The following is a 22500-nucleotide window of genomic DNA, read 5'->3' on the forward strand; positions in this document are numbered from 1 at the left end:
ATAACTAACGATCGACTAACTTGGTTTTTTTAAACCTCATTATTTATCACCAAAATAAGTTGAAAACTAACAATCCACTAACTTGGTTTTTATAAACCTCATTATTTATCTATTAAGCACTCAAATGAATAATGATGGCCGGTTTTTCATTATAAAAAAAATCATGATTAAATACAGTCAAAAATAAATTTTGAAAAATTCAATATCTCCAAACCTTAAGAAAAGAACAAAATGGAGAATACAAAATATTCACATCTTTTGAAGCCATGATTAGCTAATATCATCATAAAATATTGCCTCTTCCCATTATTCTCAAATTATACTTAAGAAAAGGTAAAAAAAAAAAACCCACGTCTAACGGTCTAAGGAATGTGATTTCCGCTGTTAATTTGATCCCATTTCTGCTGATTTGTTTATTTTCTAAGACTAGCATGAAGCACGTGCGATGCACGTAAATACCAATTATATGCTAAAAATTAAAATTTTGATTTTATAAAAAAATAATTTGAATCATTTTGTTATTAATTTGAATTTATTCTCTTGTTATGTTAGACGAATAAATTAATTAAGAACTTATATAATTTACTTTCAAATTTTTTGTCAAATCAAAATTAAAGTTGTTAATTTTATGTTATGAAATAAATTATAAGTAGCACAATATATCGAACCAAATGAACTGAAACAAATTTTTAAAAAATATATATCCAAACATCACCTATAAGGCATAGTAAAATAAAAATTAATTAAATTATGGACTTTATCAATGTATAATCATAAGTTACATAAATTAAGCACACTAACGATAAATATTCATCAAAATTCAAAAAAATATCAAAACTAACGAGATAATAATATTGATAGTAAAATATAACTCATTTAAATAAGATTATATGGTAAATATCAAATAAAATCTGATAAACTCATAAAATAATTATTAAATATAAAATTTAAACTACCGGTATGATTTTCACTTAAAAAATATAAATATAACCAAATACATAACTTGCATAAAAAAGGTTATTTTTTGTATTTGTTGAATTAGTTAGTTTGATTTAAAAATAAATAAATAAATAAAGATGTTAATATATCATATGTAAAAGCTCTGATACTTTGATAGATGTTAATCAATGATCATTATAATTTATATTTATTATTGATAATTGAAATAATTAAAAATGTGAAGGGTAATTACGTCCATTCACAATTGAAAAACATTTCCAGAATCCACACTTTGATAGGTATATATATAGATTAATTGCATAAATTTATCTATGTGAACTGATTCGCATTCGCATATCTTTGCTTAGACTTCCAGTTAACTGTTGTGGACTAGATGTACATTTCAGTATTTCAATGCCGTAGAGCTTGTGCACCTTATTATTTTACTATTTTCATGAGTTTCTGTTTTATTTGTTTCGGTTGGTGTGAGATGAATTTTGCCACGTCTGATTTACTTGTTTCATCTTGAATCTTTGGTTGTTTACATAGTTGGGAACGTCGGCGTGCAGCAGGTGATTGGACAATAGTTCTTTGTGTGGGAGTTAGAAGTATCCCAAATATGAAAGGTTTTAAAGCTAAAGTAAGAGTAGCAGTTGTGGCTATCTTAGCTGTATCGATAGGCCTTACTGGTCTTTATGGCTTATTGAAACCAATGTCAAATGGTTGTGTAATGACATACATGTATCCTACATACATTCCCATATCAACGCCAGAAAACATGTCTTCCACAAAGTACGGTCTGTATCTGTACCGCGAAGGATGGACAAATATTGATTTTGACGAGCATCTTAAAAATCTTAATGGCATTCCAGTTCTTTTCATCCCTGGGAACGGCGGAAGCTACAAACAGGCAAGTCTCTCTCTCTCTCTCTCTCTCTCTATGTGGAGTTTTGAAGCTATCTGATGTTTTCCATTAGTATTTCCTTTTTATCTGGTGGAAATTTGGACAATGTAATTATTTTGATTCAGTTGTTGCATTTATTGATGGACTTATATCAGTTAGCTTTTGGTCCAAAAATTGTAAAACAAATCTCAAAGTGTGATGAATTTTGAAATATTGATCAAATGTTGACATGCAGCCGTATGTAGTAAGGGCAAAAATTTTGCCATGTAGTCACTCTTTTGATGCTGTCATTGAGTCCGGAATGTTAGACTTTCATATTCACTGTTGGATACACTTGCTTATATGTTACCTGCATTGATGCAGATCAGATCCCTGGGTACCGAATCTGACAGAGCTTATCAAAGTGGTCCACTTGAACGGCATTTCTATCAAGCTTTCCCATATTTGGAAGTGGGAGTAGATACTGATTCGACTGGAAATATGCTACCAAATCAATACACTTCTATGCTTGATTGGTTTGCAGTTGATCTTGAAGGTGAACATTCTGCTATGGATGGTCAGATACTTCAAGAGCATTCAGAATATGTTGTATATGCCATTCACAGACTATCTTTTTGTAACTTTTGCATAAAATTCATTAAGGCTGTGCTATGAATGGCGAATTCAAAATACGTGGCATTTATTACGCTGAAGAACCTTACAGTAGAAGAAAAGAAGTCTAGGAAAGCTGAAGTAATCTAGCTTCTTTGTTAGCATAAATTGTGTCGTTTAGGCTGATGATGAAGTAATCTATATGTATAACATATTTCTCACTGTTGGGGTATGCAATTGTTCATTGTTTTTCTTCATATGAGTTCTCAAGTTTCCTCAATTCTCTTTATCTCATAAAAGTTTCAGTATTTCTGGTCTTCCTCTAAATCTTCAACCACCTCCATGGCTTGCTTATTTTACATTTGCTTGCAGCATTGATGTTTGTCCCTTCTCTTGTAGCTTGGCTCCAGGTATGTTTGGTTTATTACAATCTTTCCATTCGAGTTTTGAAGCGCTTGAATTTCTAGTTTTAACTAAAGAATATGAAAATAGCTCATAAGCAACTCATTGCTAACAAAGCTCGTTATCTTAAAGGCAAGTTATTGTAGTGATCGTAGTGGAGTTTGGAGTTATGACACCTAGAAAAATTTTAGGCAGGCTGCTTTCATGTCGTGATATTATTTTTCCCGGTCTTGCTCAATCCATCTTATTTGATATCAATAAATCAGTGATAGTCCTGAGTGTGAATGTGCAAAGGTTAATCTTGAGCCAGTATATGCTCAAATGATGGTCGTATTTTAATGGAAAATTATGCTAAATATGACAGCATTCAGAATGATTTATGTAGTTCCTGTGAGCTTTTGATGTAATTTTATATCATTGTATAACGTACTGCAGCGGATTGGTATCTGTCAAAACTTTCCACATTTTTGGGATTCTTTACTTATCACTGGTGTCATCTTGCATGGTATAAGTGATTCAAAGCCCGAATTAAACTTCTTTTTGTTTCCCATTCCTGGCTTCCCTTTGTGGGAAATCAGGTTAAGCTTTGGCTGTCTCCTTGCTGGCTACTTTTCCTTTATTTCTGCATTGGCATTGTACCAGTATATGGTGTTTTATCCTATGGCTGCAATTGGAGTTGTTTCCTTCGCTTTTAGAGTCATACAAAGAAGGAACATAAAGAATGGTGAGACTTACCATGGCAGCAGAAAGCATTCCCATAGACATTAGTATTGCTCTGGTATTGATTAATATTTTTGTATCGGTTTTCTTCGTCTGACTCGAGATCATGTGTACTGTTTGATACGATATAATGAGATGAATATAGCTTTGTGCCATGCCTTCAGCACTGATTTTTGTAACACGTATTTCGATTACCGATTAATGTTTGAAAATCATTGCCCTTAAATCCAAACTCTCGGGGATGGTTTAGGTTCGGGTTACAAACAGCCAACGGAAAGGGGGTTGACTCAATTTGAGGAGCCATATAGTTGCACACCACCTACTTATTACTCTTGGGGCATCTCGGTGTTTCTTACACATTTTTCAGCTTGCATTATTAATCAGTATAGATATAGATTAAATATTTTTTGTAGAGGATCCTCGTTATACTATTGCTAGGTTTCCCCAAATTTCTTGAATCTTTGGATCAAAATTTACAATATCGAATGTGATGAACTAATGGTAATTTTTTGATTCAAATCAACACACAAATAGATCATATATATCACAGTAAAAGACAATTTTGAAAAATCACAACGGTAACACAAATGACACAAAAGAACAACCCCAAACATAAACCAAAAATTAAAATGCACACTAAATATTTAATAGGATAAAGAAAGGCAGTAAGACATGAAAGCTGCAATTAGAATCGACACAAAGAAACTTTGTGAAAGTTCAGCAGCAGGAGAGGGAGGAGGGGGCTCCATGTCCAGCATGAGAAGGTGCAGACGTGGGTGCCCGAGTTGCAGTTTCCGATACAGATATAAATGCCGCCATTGAGAGGATAATGCACAGACAAGTATATGGAGACAAAGATCTTGTCGCCGCCATTTTTACTCTCTAATGCTTTGGCTAGATCGATACCAGGGACATTGTATACTGACCTTTTTACATAGGTGACAACTGGTCTTGATTGTATCTGCTTCAATTTCTGGTCATCATGCATCGGATATCTGAGAAAAAAACTGAGTCAATGTTCACGCAGTGCTAGGTTGAGTCAAATTTCTAGTTTTTCGCAATATGGTTAAATATTTGGAGTCTAAAAAGGACTGCTTAAAAATGTTTTCCAAGAAACCCCTATTTTATTTGTCATCATTCTTTAAAATAAATCGGTTTTGGTTCTGGAACTAGAACATATGATTATTGAGATTGTACTTGCAAGAGGTTTGCCAATATTTATTCTGTCTTGTCTAGAGTTGTATACTCGTGGAGTTGTCATCATCATCATGGATCATTAATAATATGCTATTCATCAAAGAAGTCTTGAATCCCTTCAAAGCATCCTTGACATCTTTGCATGTTTTGCCTTTCCTTGATTCTAATACATGCCACGGTGCATCATCATAAGCAACATGCCAGTCTGTTCTTATTTTTGTCTTTTTACAACAACATGCTAGTCTGTTGTTCTTTCTTAATTTTGACAGCTAATAGAATCATTGACTTTGTGAGACATAAGTTTTTTTACAAGCAAAAATATTTTGCGGGGATCATGAGTGAAGACTAGAGTTGAAATGGATTTTAAAATATATAATAAACACCATAATGAAATGAGAAGAAAAGTAAATTGGAAAACATTTATTATTAGAGATTGAAGAGGACAATTTTTTAAAAAAAATTAACATAGTCAGTCTGATTGGTTCGAGCTACTGTAGAGTGAAAGAAAACGTACCTGATTATAACACCATGGCTAGATCTATTCTAAAAAACATCTTCTTCTTTCACAGTAAGCTCTACAGGGAAGATACAACAATTTAACAACTAAAGCCAAGTCATTCAATTAACCACCCCCTTCACCAAAAAAAAAAAAAAACAACAAAAATTAAGAATGTCACATATGTCTGCCCCTTGAACGAATGCTAGTCGCCCTTGATGCCATAGCTCTCAAATTTTCTCTAGCGGGTACCACCCTAAACGCCTCCATAAATTCTTCCCTCTGCAATCTGAAAGCCAATGCGGCATCTCCATCCTGGCTTGGCAAATCTCTCCTTAAACTAGCTTCTCCTCTGTCTGAAGTTCCAGAAATTCTTGAACTTCGGCTTCTGAGTCGACGACTTCTTCTATCTGATTCTGTGCCATCTGTTTCTGGATTGTTTAATGCTTGAATAGATCTGTTTCTCATGCTAGGATTTCTTGTTATGGCTGGACTACTTTCCTCTCGAATCGATTCAGTAGTAGCATCTGAGGTAGTCACTGCTTTTCTTGCTTCAACTTCTTTTGGAAATAGGAGCTGAATTGTATTCCAGAGAACTGTGTTCACGGTGCAGTACCTCCAATTGCTGCCACAATTAAGACACATTAATAAATTAAATCAATCGGTCTTGTATTTTATCACTTTGATACGCTAAAAGAACAGCAACTACTACTGCCTTGTGTACCTGATAAGTTGCCTGCACTTTGGGCATCGCTTCCCACATTTGTCAGCTGCAGAACGCAAACATTGTTTGCAAAAACTGCCATATACAAAAGTAAATAATTCCGTATCTATTCGAATCACGTGTTTTAGATAAATGATGAGAAAGATGCCTTAATAGTCGAGCTACATTGTTTTCTTACCTGTGTCCACAAGGTGTGGTACTCGGTTCATAACATATCTCCAGACAGATCTGCCCATATGACACCACATTCTCAAGTTGGAAGCTCAAGATTGTGACAAAAAATATCACCATAAACGCGAAGGAAACAAATCTAGATTCTCTTACTGCACATGAAAGTTCTTCACGAAGCTGATCAAGGCAAGGGATCACAGGGCTTGAGTTAGAAACACCTGAGTCCTTAGCATCGTCTTTAATCGATTCTCCTCCGTTCTTCTCTACTTTAGCTATAATATTCACCTCTATATTCTTTCTCTCACATCCTAAAATAATCAAAGCCAAAAAATTAATGCAACTCCCAAAACCCTTCAGTAATTGTATGAAGAGAGAGCCAAAATCATTGGAATTAATTAGAACCTTGTTGATTTGATGTTGAATCATCATCTTCTTCAAGATGAAGAACGGTCACAGGTATGGAAACTGGACCATTCCTATGAGCCCTACGTTTTCTGTAAAGACCACCACGCACTTTGGCATTTCAACAAATTTATTGAAGAAAAATCGAAATGATTGTACTTGATAGTGAGGCAACATTCATGGCAAGAAGAAAGTAAAATCCCCACACTACGAAAACAGATGGCGATGATAAAAATAAGATCTTTTCTGATCAATCTTCATTTCTGTTAATAATTAATTCAGTATAAAAGAAATAATAATATAAAACAAAACTCGGGCACGTGATTAAGAGACACTGGAGAACTCATAAGAAATAATCCAGAAAAAACAATTACAAATCACAGTGTGCATTTTACCTTCTTGAATATGTTGGTGGGGTCTTGAAATCCGATCTTCTCCGCTGCTTGCACAATCTGTCCGGTGTATCTTCAACAATATGAGTGGCAATCAGAAGTGCTTCTTCATCCCATCCGGCCATGGCGACGACAGATCGAAACCTTGGACTGAACAAATTTTGATTTCTCGGGCCATCTTCAGAAATAACTTGATTATCAATTTCTGGGTTATCGGGACTCTCATTCGGAACCTCCGTATCCGACATTTTCTTGTAACCTTTTTCTCCCACGGGATTCGCAATATTTGAAAGGAAGAAAATAGCTCTAACGGTCATATATCTGGGTGAGTTGTTTGGTGTGATGCGGTAAAAAATGGGCTTTGTGAAAACAATAGAGTCCAATAAAAATTACTTCTCCAAATATGTCAATCGTTTTGCAACTTTTTTACTTGAGAATATATTCATTGTCTTGGTTAGAGAATGAAGCAGCAGCACCAATACAAGACAAAGGAAGGGGTTTTTTTATTTAAATAATGTAATTTAAAAAAAAATAAAAAATAATGTTAAAAAAAAAACATTTTCAAAACTACGGCAATTCGCGCTTACGGAGCGCGGATGCTGCTCACGTGGAGAATTTTAGCGACGGACTATATATAAAAACCATCGCTAAAATTGAATCAGCGATGATTTTTAAACTAAAAATCGTCGCTCAACCGTCGCTGTAATTGAATAAACCGTCGCTAATTTCAGCGATTTAACCGTCGCTAATTTCAGCGACGGTAAATGCCAAAATACTGCACATAATTATATCAACAGCGTGCACATGTACGTCGCGGATAATCTTGAACTTTCAACGGCTTGCAACTTTGGAGCGTGCAATGTACGCTGCGGAAAGAGAATTTGCGCGCTGCGAAAAGTCATTTTTGTTGTAGTGAAGATAGAGAAAAAAACAGACAATAAAGTTCATCAAAAAATAAGTTTTTCATGGCTTATCAAGCAAAAGAAGCTGCGCATGTGATGATGCCAATCTTGAAATGATCATGGAACCAAAATTGGTGTTTCCTGGGACTATGGAGATGTCGTAAGACTGGGATATCTCAATTGAATGTTGTTCATTTTCCTCAATATCATTCTGTGGCCGAATGTCATGTACAAGATGCTGCGGACCAACATTAAGCAAATTTGTAAAACTGTGTATGTTCGACCAAGACGGAGTCTAAAAATTCTGCTGACCAAACAAACCAAAGTCAGCCATCCCTGAATCAGTCCGCGCTTCGTAAGCACGGACGCTGGTCCACGTAAGCGACGGAATATTTTTTTAACGACGTAATATATTTTAAAACCGCTTCGTAAGCACGGACGCTGGTCCACGTAAACAAACCGTCCGTCGCTGATTCAATTTTAGCGACGGTTTCAAAAACCGTCGCTAAGTTAATTTTAGCGACGGTTTTTATATATATTGCGTCGCTAAAATATTTCGTCGATTACGTGGACCAGTGTCCGTGCTTACGAAGCGCGGACGCTGCTCCACGTGAGCAGCGTCCGTGCTCCGTAAGCGCGGATTGCCGTAGTTTTGAAAATGTTTTTTTTTTTTACATTATTTTTGAATTTTTTTTTAAAATTACATTATTTTAAAAAAAAAACCCCAAAGGAAGCCAAAGGCATCTATTCCATCGACTCAATTCTTCTTCTTCGAAAGTCTTCATTTTTTATACATGAATAAATTGACAATTTTGCCAGTAGAAATTGAAGTGTCAGCATCTGTGCGTTTGTGGATATCATGAAAACTTGAATTATTTCTTATAATAATATACAAATATATTTTTTTCTTGACTTTGAACAAGAAATCTATCGTGCCTCGAGTCAATGATATATTGCGTAGTTGGGAGCATGTAGTTTTAAGTGCATGAACGTAACGTAACCCATTATTTTACTTAGTTATATTCCACGTTTCATTATTTCTTAAAAGTCTTTATAATCAAGATTAACCAAAGTAACATTGTAGTCCTTTGTACAATTACACACTGCTATGTTAGCAGCTCGGGGTTTGATTGGATCGAATCTTTATTTGTGTCATTCTTTTAAAACAATTTCATTGTAATCTTATATATATAACATTAGGCTCTAGCATTTCTTTTGGCATAGAATATATATCTTTGTTGATTTTTTTAGAAAATAAGCTGAAAAATTATTAGTGGTGATTTTTGTGAACTTCAGATAATATATTTTATACCTTTATTGTTATTCAATTTTTTTTTTTTTTACTAAAAACTTGAGATTTTTCAGTAAACTCTTCGATTTTTTTTAGCTTGTATGCATTTATATTGTTTTATAATAGTTTTCATTTATTTATATTATAAATAAAGTTGAAAACTTGTTTTCTTGTGGTTAAAATAAAAAAAAATAAATTAAGGTCAAATATTATTTATTAAATTCCTTAACCATCATTGCTCATTACGTATCAACTGGTTTGACATGATCAGTAATTTAAAAAACATAACTCTATTAAAGAATATGATGTTTTATCATTTATATTCCGAGCACACAAATATATTTTCAAAACATATAAATGTAATGTCTAATATTTCACATATGAATGGCTAGTTTGACCAATTCAAAATTGGAAAATATTGCGCTATATCCATATTTTTAGAAGTAATAGTTAAAAACACGTGCGACGCACGTGAAAATACATTTCTATTATCAATAATTGTTGTTAAATAAATAAGATCAGAAGAGATTAATTTACAAAAAATTGTATATTAATGATTTCATGCTATATTAGTCTAGACAATGAGTAATGCTACATGTGCAACCAAATTTGTACAGTAATTCTTAAATATCGCATTACGATATATTGGTTGTACCTTTAGCATTATCCGTAGGAAATTCAATGTAATATAATTTGTACTACATGTATTATAAAATGAGTGCAAAAAATATTTGTTTAAAAATTTTATGTGTTATAAATCTAAGGTTATTCTTGAATGGAAGGATTTCAATACATTCAAATGTTATTTTTGTTATTTCAGAGAAGTAACATCATAAACTTCAAATTCACTCATTTCATGTTTATATATTAGTATTTCATGTTAATTATGATTTTTTTCAAGTCTACCCAATAATAATATTATTTGAAATTTATTTTACTTTATATAAATAATAATATGTAAATAAGTAATGTGTGGATTCAAGATTTGATATATTGTTTTATTATTAACAATAAAATTATAATTATAATCCATAAATTTGAAATCAATTTATCCAAGTGCAATGTAAATAAATTAATAATTGTTGAAAAACATAGTAGTAATAAATATTATAATTTTGTATAAATTAGACATTGAAGAAAATATAATATAAAATTGATATCACAATAGTTATTAAAATTAAATTTGAGAGAAGAAAAAAATATAATACATAACGTTGCCCACTTATTTTACCACGTATTATTGATTTATGAAAAATAAAAATATAATATAGATAATATATTCTAAACCTTAAATTAATTATTGCGTCAAATGTTTTCTTCTTTTATATTTTCAATTTATATTGCTTTTATTATTTTTTTTTGTCACCGGTTTTTCTACTCTGTGAAAAAACAATATTCTCGTCATCTTCATTAGCAAATCTTATGAGAAGAAATGTATATTCTTCTCTATTTGATGCCTCTGCAAATCTTCACACAAATTAAGTGTTTTGTAGGAAAAAAAAGTTTGTTTCATCAAGCAAATAAAACCAAAGAATTTTGTTATTTTAGTATTCTACAAATTATATTTATTTTTTGTAAATATTTTAACTTAATATACAAGCAAATAAAATCAATGAATTTCGGTTATTCTATCTTCTAGACAACTGACAAAATATGATTTAATTAATATTTTATTATATTTATCAAAAAGTGTTCAACTCTTAATGATATAACATATTTATGCAATATGTTATTTAAATACAAAAATTCAAAATTACGATAACATTTTTTTTTATATTTCATACTATATTATTGGAAGTATTAAATTTGTATATATTAATTTTTTTTCTGAGAAACTTCTTGCATATATAACTCATTCGAAAGATTATAGATTTACAAAATAAAACAAATCATATTCAATTTAATATTTTGTGAAAAATATATGTTCACTTCATCTACAATCAAATAAAAACAAATAAATTTGACCTTTCTGATTATCAATCATAACTCATAAGGAGAAATATTGAGCAATAATGAATAATTTTTGTAAAGATTTATTTATAATAATTTTTAAAAATTATCTTCAAAGATATGTCATTTCAGATTACATAAATCTATAATTGATTTACTTATATCCATCTTTTATAAAACACACATTCGTCAATTGCAAGATCATCAAATAAGTAATTGTTATAGTTTCTGATCTTTACAAAGACGGAAAATAGTTAAAATTAGTAAAACTGTATGTATTCAGTCATATATTGTTAAATTTTAATAATAAACTAAGGCTTTGAAAAATATTAGTTGGATTTTTTTATAAAGAAAAATAGATAGAATAAATACTCACGAAATATTTACAAGGTCATCTTTCTTCTATATCCAATAATGCTTTGTATCATTTTTGTAAAATGTAATTAACCGTCGAACCTTCTTCATAACACCAACCCACATGATTTAATCATTTGGCTTCATTATTTTAATTCGTCGTTTTAAATTAATTATTCTCAATTAATGCAAAATAGATGATATTTAATATCATGTCTTTACACAAATTATGGTTTTTGTGGAAAAAATTCGCAATATTTACAACCAAATAAAACAAAAGAATTTTGGTATTTCAATATTGTACAAACTAATTTTATTGGGAAAAAATTATTTTCGCTTCATCTATAAACAAATAAAACCCATGATTTTTTGTATTTCAATATTCTCAAATTAATATTTTGCGCAATATTTACAAACTAAGGACAAAGTTGACATTACACAATAGAAAAACTTTGACCTTGATTCACACTTTTATAATATATATATATATATATATATATATATAAAATATAATATAATATAATATAATATAATAATATAATAATAATAATAATTGTATAGATTTGATCATTATCTAACATAAATGTAGTTTGACAATTTTGTCCTTATCATAATAATTGATTTGACAAAAACATCCTCACTAAATTTTTCCTGTATGTACAAACTAAGGACAAAGTTGACATTACACAATAGAAAAACTTTCATCTTGATTCACACTTTTATAATATGTATAGATATATATATAATATAGATAGAAATATTAGATTATATATATAAAAGATTAACCAAAATAATATTGTAGCCATTTGTATGATTAATTAATTTAATATTCTAAGTTTATGTCTTTAAACTCGCAAGTATCCGGAACTAATATTCTACGTACTCGAAGATTTTGGAAGTAATTATGAGAAAAGATGTCCTTAACGACAGAACTTGCCAGCTTTGATGGCACCAAAGGGGATTCCCATCATGAATTGTCATTAGTCTTTTTCCTCTTCCAAACAAAAAATTTGCACGCTTCGTTGGCTTATTTTGGTGTCAGAATTATAATACTTAATTGGTTCCTTAATTAAATTGTTAAATAGATTTTACCCAACTAATTGTGGTTTTATATTTTCAATACACATTCGAGCAAATATAGATTAAGAAGACTCAATAAGTTCGATCGGTATTTCAACCTCCACATTTGGAGTTTTTGGATGTAATAACTATTAATAGAGTTGCATTATCATCAACAACGACAACGGTATTGTATAATAAAACGATAAATGCTCGATCCCATCGGTCTAATTTCGTTCCAAACATGATTAAATTTTATTCCATAGCCTCAAACAAAATAATCATGGCGACAAATGTATAATAATTCTTGCCGTCCCTCTCCCCTTTATAGGTCTTAGCCATGCCTTTAGCATTCATTAATCTCTCGTTTCCCACCTTAAGCAACACATTTTCAATATTTAAGTGACTAAATGATCTGTGAGAATCTTCTTTCCAATATAAATTCCTTTATTCCGTCCATAACTTTGAAATCAACCCTTGTTAATTTAGAGTACCAGAAGGCTTGGAATAGTATTTCTGGACAAGAAATGGGAAGGCAACCTTGTTGCGACAAAATGGGTCTGAAGAGAGGTCCGTGGACCGTAGAAGAAGATCACAAACTTATGAGTTTTATCATGAATAATGGCATTCAATGCTGGAGAATGATACCCAAACTTGCAGGTAAAAAAACATTTGATAGCTCTATTTCTGATTTATTTGATGCACGAACAAAATTATTGGGTCTGTTGTGAGATTAAGTTGGTGCAAAGAATGGATCAATATTTCTTGAAACATTGTTAATGTGTAGGGTTGTTGAGGTGTGGAAAAAGCTGCAGATTGAGATGGATTAATTATCTACGACCTGACCTTAAACGAGGAGTTCTATCAGAAATGGAGGAGAATCAAATTATTGATCTTCATGCTCGCCTTGGAAACAGGTCTGCTTTTAGCTTTCTTTAACTTTCACATTTTTACAATAGAAAATGTAAGATTTTTATTCAGCTCAAACATTGCCAGCATGTTGCAGGTGGTCTAAAATTGCATCCCATTTTCCAGGGAGAACGGACAACGAAATCAAGAATCACTGGAACACCAGGATCAAGAAACGGTTAAAGCTCCTCGGACTAGACCCCACCACACACCAGCCCATCCAGCAAAAGACACAACAAAGTCGTGAAGAGAAGAACAAAACAGACATCGACTCAAATTCGCGTGATGAAAACAAACAATTAGAGGAGATCAAATTCTCTCATGTACTGAAAGCTCCATCAGCAACACAAGTCCAAACAAGCTGCTGCAATGAGGCCAATGTCAGCACCAGTATGGAAGGCGAAACGATGACACGTCTCATTAACAACTATGAGATGCTGATGCTCACGAGTAACCTGGACATGGATTTATGGATGACAAATCAAGAAATGCACAGCATCTCGACCAGTTACTGCCCCTCGTTTTCTTTAGAAGATTCAGTGAACTTCTACCCCAATTCAGCTGGTGAATCGGCCAGTTCAGTTCAAGGAAATAGTTGTCTATTTCAGTGTGTTGAGACTGCAGATTCAATGGTTTCTTGGGATTTTGGATTCGATCAGCAATTTATGTTTCCTGAAACAATGGGGGATTGAGACATCTTCCTAGAATTCTTGATTTAGTTAAAGTCCACCATTGTAATTATTTACTGATCAGTCATTTAATGTGTTTATAATTAAAAAACATCTGCCTGATCAATTAACTTTTGTTTGATAAGATCATGTACTCAACTTTGTTAGTAAATGATCAATTCTTTTGTGGTATTATTATATATCAGTCCATCTATTTTATATACTTTAATCCATATGCTTAATCATTTTGTTTAGGACTTTGTGTTCTCTTCTCAATAACAAAAGAAAATTTGAATACATGTATTCTTTGAAAGTCATTATAACATACCCTAACTTATTTGATATTAAGATTATGATTATCATGATGTTAATTGGAATCATGACGTGTAAGAAGACGAGTTTACTAATAGAATCTCATACAAAAATCGGGGTTTCTTTATAAAAAATATTGATGTCGAAAAGAGAAAAAAAAATTAAATTGAAATTTGATAATACAAAAAGATCAAAATTATACAATTTTTTCAAGATTAAATGAGGTTTATGCGTAATCGAAAGAGTTTTAAATTTGGACATCAAGAAATATAATTGAGGGCGTTTCCAAGGTACCTGAGCTTGTGTTGGCGTCATTTCTCAAATTCAGTACAGATGATTCAATAAATAATTATACTGACAAATATATATGATAATTAACTATCAGTGAATGTAATGAGGAGTTAGTAGTAGTACACAAATAATTCTTTTTTGACAAGATAAATTAAAAAATCAGTTCCATCATTTGAACTTGACAACTCCAAATTTTAAAAGTAAAAACAAAAGGGTTTATTAAAGTTGTTGAAATTTTTATATAAAATTAATGATCTATAAAAATCTCTACCAAGTACTTTTTCAATTAATATTGTGTAAGATCCATAGAAAAATTAATTAGTGACATAATATAAAGTCCACCATCCATTTTCAAAAAAGATAGAAATAATCATACTGTCCGATGAAAATATTTTATTCTCATTAACACATTATTCGAGTTGTTATTAAATAGTGACATGACGTGACTAAAAATGAAAGGAGGGCACTATTTCTCAACCTAGAATGTATAAATTCTCTCAATCAAGGTCTATTATATTGTTGCAACATGCTGGTTGCCCCAAGCCGGTGTGGTCAAAATACTTGAGGAGCAAAACCTTTGCGCGCAGATCTAACTCGGCCAAAACAATTGACTCCAAAAAGCCATCAAACCATGTAAATTGCTGTACGTAAGCAAGATGCATATGAACTAGGAAAGCCATATCCAAAAATCCATCGACAGAATGCTCTCCTTACTTCGATTGGCAGACTGTTGGGCTTGTTCACAGTTTCCACCAGAGTGGCCAGCTTGGAAACATCACAAGGCTTCTAAGTTGCATGTGCGGAAGAGGACTCGAGGCAGTATAAAGGGCACAATTTAGCTCCCACTCATCATGTTCCATCTATGAGTCGGCATCCATTAACTGGAGATTGGTAATCAAAATTTCCATGCACTTAGACTCAAAATTATCATACCAAAAAATAATTCTTAAATAATTGAAAATTTATAAAACTACTGTTACATGACCACGTATAAACTCGAGCTAAGTGGCATTCCTTGATCTTCACTTGAGATTTTTATAAATGTCTTAATATCATCTTCAAACTGGTCTATTTTTATGTTGACCTTCGATTATATTTTAGAAAGGTCTTGACCACCTTGGCACCTTGTTTTTATATGCTACCATCGCATTCCTTTCTTGGAAAATTATTATATTGGTATCTTCAATTATCCAGTCGACTTGATGATTGCAAGTTATACTGGATTGGAAACTATAAACCTGATTTTTTCTTTTACCATGCCAGGTATCCAGCCATCAATAAACCAGCTGCAGTTGTGCATTGGCTGAACCAAGTAAAGGTTGATGCAGAATACATATTAATCCTGGACGCTGATATGATTATGAGAGGACCAATTACACCATTGGAGTTCAACGCAGCTAGGTGCCGTCCTGTTTCCACTCCCTATGAGTAAGAATGAATTTTTCTTTTATATTTTTTTCTCCTGAACGTGGTTTTCTATCTAGCTGATCTTCAACAAAAATAGTCACGAGTTGGTATCTTGATTTTCTAATAGCTATGTCATTGCCAGCTACTTGATTGGCTGTGATAATGAGCTTGCAAAGATCCATACCAGCCACCCTAATTCTTGTGACAAGGTCAGAGGCGTGATCATAATGCATATAAATAACCTCAGAAGATTTGCTTTGCTTTGGCTGCATAAAACTGAGGAAGTCCGAGTTAATGTGGGTCATTGTTCCAGAAACATAACCGGAGATATTTATGAAGCTGGCTGGATAAGCGAGATGTATGGTTATGCCTTTGGTGCTGCAGAGGTATTTAAAATTTTCACAGGTTATCGAAACATGCCGATTTTTTTCACATCAATGGACAAAAATGCTGTGTATAATATGCAACTTTAGCTGCTCGTTCTCATTGGTGCACGGTGTTCAATATTTTGAGCCATGTAGTTTTGCTACTCATTTGATATTCCTCCATGCAGTTCCATTTGCGGCATGGCATGTTATAAGTAACAAGATTTTGATATATCCTGGATATGTTCCCGAACCCTGTGTCAACTATAGAGTTTTTCACCATGGCTTGGATTTTCGGGTGGGTAACTGGAGCTTTGATAAAGCCAAAATGGAGACATGCCAATGTAGTTGAAAAATGTTGGTCTAAGTTTCCCGATCCAACATCACTTGATCGGGCAAAAGAGGAAACATTTCAAAGTTACTTGCTTAGCATTGAATGTGTAAATTCTTTAAACGAGGCTCTACATGTTCACAATGGGAGAAATTTTTTTCCTGATCCCAAGTTTCTGTCCACTCCAACTACCCCTGACCGCCCTTCCTTGCCCTTGCCAAATCATGAGACCTCTGGTGAAATCATGGAAAATCGACAAAAAAGATGAGCTTGATGCCTCCGGAGACAATTCAGAGCTGATTGAGGAATCTGGAGAATTATCCCCATCCAGAACCGTCCAACCAAACATTACTTCCATGAGATTTTGGATACGTCAAAGGACACAAAAAGAGAGCTAAAAATTTCAATACCTGGAGAAAAGCCGTCGTCGTTCAGGATTATGGGATATGGTTGTGTCATACAAGGAAAAACACCCGGAAGTCCCGTAACAGGGCACCACATATTTACACTAGATTGGCTCCAAAGAATCCAGTTGCCAGTGTCTTAGCAATGACTGTTTCTGCAGAAGCAGGTTTTACTTTAATGTGCTGTTTCAGTTGGCTTCTCTTCACCTGCACAGACAAATGAAAGCTAGCTGGTGAGGTCTCCAGGCTGAAATTTTCAAAATGGAACTAATTTCCAGTTTTATAGTATATGATTTTGGGTCAGCTTTTGTCGTGGTGGTGTTTTAGAAGTACTGCGCTGATGAAACTACAAAGAACAATAAAATGCTCACACACGTCAAATTTTCTGATTATTTGTTCTCCAAAAATATGTGAGCATCTTGATCTTGGTTTCCCTTTTGTCTCAAATTTTTTTTTTTGGTTTTCAAAATTGACATTAGATTTAGCACACGTCGTCATCTATATTCGACAGTTAAAGAAATGTCTTGATAAGTATTTAAAACATGCATTCAAGACTAACTATTTAGTTCGTATTTCTTGAAAGAGAACTTCTAAATCATTCAAAAATTGCTGCAAAAATGTGTTGATGACCATATTATATTAAGTAATTGAAAACCCAAAAAAATAAAATTCACAAGAAGTTTGTGTACACACGTATATCTAGTTTGTGTGTAATATAGAAGAACACCATACTTGGATGGAGTAGTTCACCCCATCACCATCCTATACCCCTTGTATCTCACCAAACTAGTCATTATGTTAAACAATGAAATATTTACTATTTTTCAAATTTTAAAATAACTCAAATATTTTTTGAGAAAAAATGTTATAATTTTAGAACTCTGATTTTTAATTTCTGTTCATCTTCCCGCCCCCAATCACATCTCTATTATATTATTATTATTATTAAAGTGCTTCTAAGTTCTACGTGTGCGATCTACTTTATTTCTATTAATTTAACGTTCGCCTTTTCCATTTGAATTTCAAATTTAAGTCCCTGAACACAGATTTATGCCTTAAGTAATACGATAAAGATTAGATTTTGTTTCCTGGGATATATTGTTTTTCATTACATTCTTCTTACCGTTGGCGAGGTTGTCTCTTCTCGTTCTGCAATACCTCAGAATGGGAGATTCAGCTTGTCTCATGCATGGCTTCTCTTATGCCTCTGACGTACCCAACGAATCCAAGCAGGTAACGGGAAGAAACTAAACTTGCTTTCTTGTTCATCATGATTTCTGAGATTTATCCACCAAAAGCATGGAATGGCTTTGACGGGTTTTTGACAAATGAAACTTGCATCAAAGATTTTCCATTAAGTTTTTTGTATTATTCAAGATTTATTGTACTTTTATGGTTTTTTTTGGTGGTGTTGGAGCTAATGAATGATGCTTTACTGATTGTTATTTCAACTGCTACCTGATTCTTGGAGTTCAAATCGAAAAATGATCTGTATTTCCTTTTTATATCGTTGCTAATGTGTTCTTGCATAATTTTTAACTGACTCTCTTCCCAGAAAAAAAGGAATCCGGGAAAAGATGGGGGGCGATTTTAATAGTGAAAGGGTTTGATTTTGCAGGGGAACCCCGTACATGCTTTGGGGGAATCAGTATCGTTTGGAAGATTTATGACCGAGTCCTTATCTTGGGAGAGATGGTCAACCTTTTCACAAAAGAAATACGTGGATGCGGCAAAGAGATACGCGCAGCCGGGATCTGTGGCTCAGAAGAAAGCTTTCTTTGAGGCTCATTACAAGAGAATTGCTTCCCAAAAGGCTGCAGCTTTGCTCGAGCAAGAAAATGCTGCAAAAAATGCCACTGTTGCAGAAGAATCTGAAGTTGGATACATGGATGATAATGATGACGATGAGACAAGATTGGTCTCGAATTCTAATTTCGAGGTCGAGGATAAATCGGTGGAGGCCAAGATTCAGAATTCTACCAAAGATGATGAGGTGAACTGTAACGGGAAGAGTGTAGTTGTGGAAGGCAGGGTTTTTGCAACGGTGGAGAATGAGGCCAAATGGGACAGCCCTATGAGAAGAAATTCAAGCAACAAATTTGATAATTTTGAAAATCATGATAATATTTCTGCGTCGGACGGTAGTGGAACTTCAGAGATGGAGAGACTTCTACTAAATCGTGGATATTCTGTTCAAGTAGAAAATGAGTCCCTTGTGCAGAGAAATTCAATTCAAACTAATCTTGGAAGTCAAGACACCATTTCTGGGTCAGAGAGTGGTGGGACTCCACAGGTGGAGAGACCATTACTAAAGGTGAAAATTGTGTACTCTATATATCCTTTTCCTCTATTGCCCATTGTTTAAAATTTGTATTTCGAATTTGAGTGTCTTGTGTAAATGCAGCAAAATTCTGTTGCTAGTGAGGATAACCCATCGGTGACTAGCAAGAAAAGTTCGGGTCCTTCTTTGTTAAAGTCATCCATTCAGCGTAAGACGTGGACGGTTCTGTCCACGCCAGCTAAACCGGTCACTCCTCATCTCAAGAAAGAAAATAGCAGCGTCATTCGAAGCACAAGGAAGTCCAACTTGGATACAATCGACAGAAGGAGAGCTTCCCCGAAGTCTCTACGTTCGATTATCAACTTACTGCATACTAAAGAGCCTGATAAAGAGCCAAGTTCTGCCTCCAAGAAGGCTGAGAGTTCAAGGATTGGTCTCAGTTCATTGCGAGTGCCTAAAGATTGCGCAACTCCTTTAAGGACTCCACTTGTGGTGATTCTATGTTTCCTGTGGCTTTGAGCCCAAGATTTCGTGTGTGAAATGGTTAGTGTGGACTAAGGTTAATTCAGTTCTTGATTTGCAGGGAGCGACAAAGGGAGTGTCCAAGTATCCTAAAGCAACGCCTCGTTTGGAGAGCAGAAGGTTCCTACTTCTAACTTTTTCTTGACCAATTTGGATGCATCGTAAATAACGAAAAATGGGATAACCATTGATCGATAATGGCCATCGCAATACACAGGACAATATCATCATTTGATCACTCTGCCTCTGGATGCAAAACAAGCGGCCCAAAATGGCACCTTTTGTCTTCAGTGTAAGTTTAAAAAATGGTGTATATGATATGATATATGTGTTGAAGCATGATGTGATAGGCCTGTTTGTGCATATTTCCACTGCTTTAGAATGCTTGGATTTGGATTTTCTCACAAGTGCGTGCTTATGTATCAGTTGTACGAAGTCATTGACTGCATGCCGAAACAAATTACAGTCTCCCACTATAACCACCCCTTTTGTTCTGAGAACAGAAGAAAGAGCTGCAAAAAGAAAACAGGTCATACACTCTATCCCCAATTCCAATTTAAATGTGCATTTGAATCTAGTGCGTTGATCCGTGCCTCGTGTCTTTTCTCAACAATTTCAGAAACTCGAGGAAACATTTAACGCAAACAAGGATGTACACAAGGTGCTGGTGCAGAAGACATTGAGGGTTATGCATTGATTCAGAACTCTCTTTTCTTCTCTCTCAAACTTTGTTTGTATTTTTCAACATGCACACTTTGAAGAAAAAAAAGAACATCTCTCGTTTTGCAGGAGAAGGCGGAGAACGAATTCAGAAAACTTAGTCGTAGCTTATGTTTCAAAGCTCGGCCCTTGCCTGACTTCTACAATGAACGTGAAACCCCGAAAAATCAAATGAAAATAGTATATGCTTTCATCCCTCTCCTACTTATATATTCTGCAAAGTAATCCATCATATCTTGCATGTAATACGAGACAGCCATCCATTTATTCCCCAAAAGTGCAATCTTATGTTCCTCATTCACCAAGAATAAATCCAAGAAACAGCGGTCTCCTCCTAATCTTACACATTTTTTTTGAAATCCACCACTCAAAAAGATTCTGTGTTCTTATGCAGACTCCAGCAGCAGCACAACCTCAGACATCATCATCACTGCTAGGAAAAAGCATTGCGAGTAAGACACATGGCAACATCTCAATGCCAACTCCGGCTCCAACATCTTTGTCCATGAAAGCTCCAAAAATAAGACGAATTCTGTCTAATAATTCATCACCTGAAAGGATGAGCCATGAGAACAAGTCCCCTAACATCCAGCTATTATTATAAGAGCATATAGTTGTGTAATATTTTACATTGCATTCTGGTTGTGATGATTGAGCGTTTTTGTGTTTATTTCATCGGCCATCATCGGTGTTGGGTGTAGATTTTCATTCAGGTAACCAATCTGCTGGAAATTACTTGATTTCCTTTCTTTTTTTTTTCCTTTTTTATGTCAAAATTTGTGATATAATGAAAATAATAATATTGTTTGATCATATTTTTTACATCCAACTTTTGGTGTAAACTCCTAGAGATTTTGTGAAAGCAAGCAATCAAAATTATATATGCTTTCGGTGGGTTAGTCTTTTTATTCAGATAAATTTTATTACTTGATTTGACAATTGAGTTTAATTATTAATAATCAATCAACATACAGTTGAAAATGGAAAATCAAATACAAAACGATCAAATTTCGTCGATCGCCTCCATCCACCTTGTGTACATCTGAAGCCCATTCCATCATCAACCTCAAGAAGTAGAGGGACAAGATGTAGTTCCACCTTTATCTATCTAATCATCATCTGACACAAATTCATCGTGCTTCCAATGCTAAACCCGATTGTGCTTTTGCGTTAGTTACTACACCATCTTTCTTCCAATTTTCAAGGCCTCACTTTTTTTTTTTTTATTTATATTAATACTAATCTTTTAAATAGTATTTAATTATTGAGAAATTTAAATTTCAGTATTGACACAACTTAGGTCAACAAGTTAGTAAATCATTCATTATATATATCTTTTGTCACTCTATTTTTTTTATATTATTAATTGGATTATAATGACTGAAATATTAATGTGATTGAATAAATTATAAATTGTTTGCTCATGTTTTGAAAATCATTGTTTGTATTTATTTTTATTATACTAAATTAAATTTTTATAATCATATTTTTTGTTAGAAAGTATATATTAATTATTAATATTTTATACATACATGTTAATTGCTAATTTTAATTATTTATTAAAAAAAATTATTTTAGCCCCCTTAGTTTAAATATCTTGCTTCGTCCATGTCTAGATAGATATATACATCAAGAATATATATAAATAAAAAGTTTTCTAATTTCAATAGTACCATGCCATCCGTAAAACTCCCTCCATAAGCAAGGCTCTTCACCGGCAACTCCATTGTGGAAAACTCCCTTCTGCAACTTCATTTTTTGGCCAAGAAAATTAAAGATATGGCTGAGAGATAGTG

At 33.3% G+C, this 22500-nt stretch overlaps 4 protein-coding genes and 1 long non-coding RNA gene across 7 annotated transcripts; 4 read left to right on the forward strand and 1 right to left on the reverse strand.

Moving 5' to 3' along the window:
* The first annotated feature begins 1876 nt into the window (after positions 1-1876).
* Positions 1877-3816, forward strand: LOC142515180 (uncharacterized). Its single transcript, XR_012811041.1, has 3 exons — positions 1877-1950; positions 2207-2877; positions 2914-3816. It is a non-coding gene; the product is annotated as an uncharacterized LOC142515180 (long non-coding RNA).
* Positions 3817-5175: 1359 nt separating this feature from the next.
* Positions 5176-7255, reverse strand: LOC142515191 (uncharacterized). The gene is made up of 6 exons (XM_075619787.1): positions 6942-7255; positions 6547-6638; positions 6298-6452; positions 6152-6201; positions 5974-6048; positions 5176-5874 (listed from the first exon to the last, which is right to left on the reverse strand). The coding sequence occupies exons 1-6, from the start codon at positions 7253-7255 to the stop codon at positions 5427-5429; spliced, it is 1134 nt and encodes a 377-aa protein (XP_075475902.1). The 3' UTR covers positions 5176-5426.
* A 5761-nt stretch (positions 7256-13016) lies between these two features.
* On the forward strand, positions 13017-14095 carry LOC142521106 (myb-related protein 315-like). The gene is made up of 3 exons (XM_075624304.1): positions 13017-13154; positions 13282-13411; positions 13501-14095. The coding sequence occupies exons 1-3, from the start codon at positions 13022-13024 to the stop codon at positions 14093-14095; spliced, it is 858 nt and encodes a 285-aa protein (XP_075480419.1). The 5' UTR covers positions 13017-13021.
* A 1278-nt stretch (positions 14096-15373) lies between these two features.
* On the forward strand, positions 15374-16986 carry LOC142540658 (peptidyl serine alpha-galactosyltransferase-like). The gene is made up of 3 exons (XM_075647009.1): positions 15374-15565; positions 15938-16102; positions 16224-16986. Exons 1-3 carry the CDS (start codon positions 15537-15539, stop codon positions 16552-16554), a joined length of 525 nt encoding a protein of 174 aa, XP_075503124.1. The 5' UTR covers positions 15374-15536; the 3' UTR covers positions 16555-16986.
* A 1202-nt stretch (positions 16987-18188) lies between these two features.
* Positions 18189-21388, forward strand: LOC142539648 (protein WVD2-like 7). 3 transcript variants are annotated; one of them, XM_075645285.1, is made up of 9 exons: positions 18189-18414; positions 18800-19495; positions 19586-19954; positions 20046-20104; positions 20202-20276; positions 20411-20513; positions 20604-20669; positions 20774-20884; positions 21099-21387. In XM_075645285.1, exons 1-9 carry the CDS (start codon positions 18346-18348, stop codon positions 21306-21308), a joined length of 1758 nt encoding a protein of 585 aa, XP_075501400.1. In that variant the 5' UTR covers positions 18189-18345; the 3' UTR covers positions 21309-21387. The 3 variants fall into 3 exon arrangements, with proteins under 3 accessions (XP_075501400.1, XP_075501483.1, XP_075501566.1); XM_075645368.1 differs by having other exon boundaries at positions 20604-20645; XM_075645451.1 differs by lacking the exon at positions 20202-20276 and having other exon boundaries at positions 21099-21388.
* The last annotated feature ends 1112 nt before the right edge of the window (positions 21389-22500 follow it).

The sequence above is a fragment of the Primulina tabacum genome, chromosome 1, assembly GCF_025594145.1.
Source record: "Primulina tabacum isolate GXHZ01 chromosome 1, ASM2559414v2, whole genome shotgun sequence".
NCBI lineage: Eukaryota > Viridiplantae > Streptophyta > Magnoliopsida > Lamiales > Gesneriaceae > Primulina > Primulina tabacum.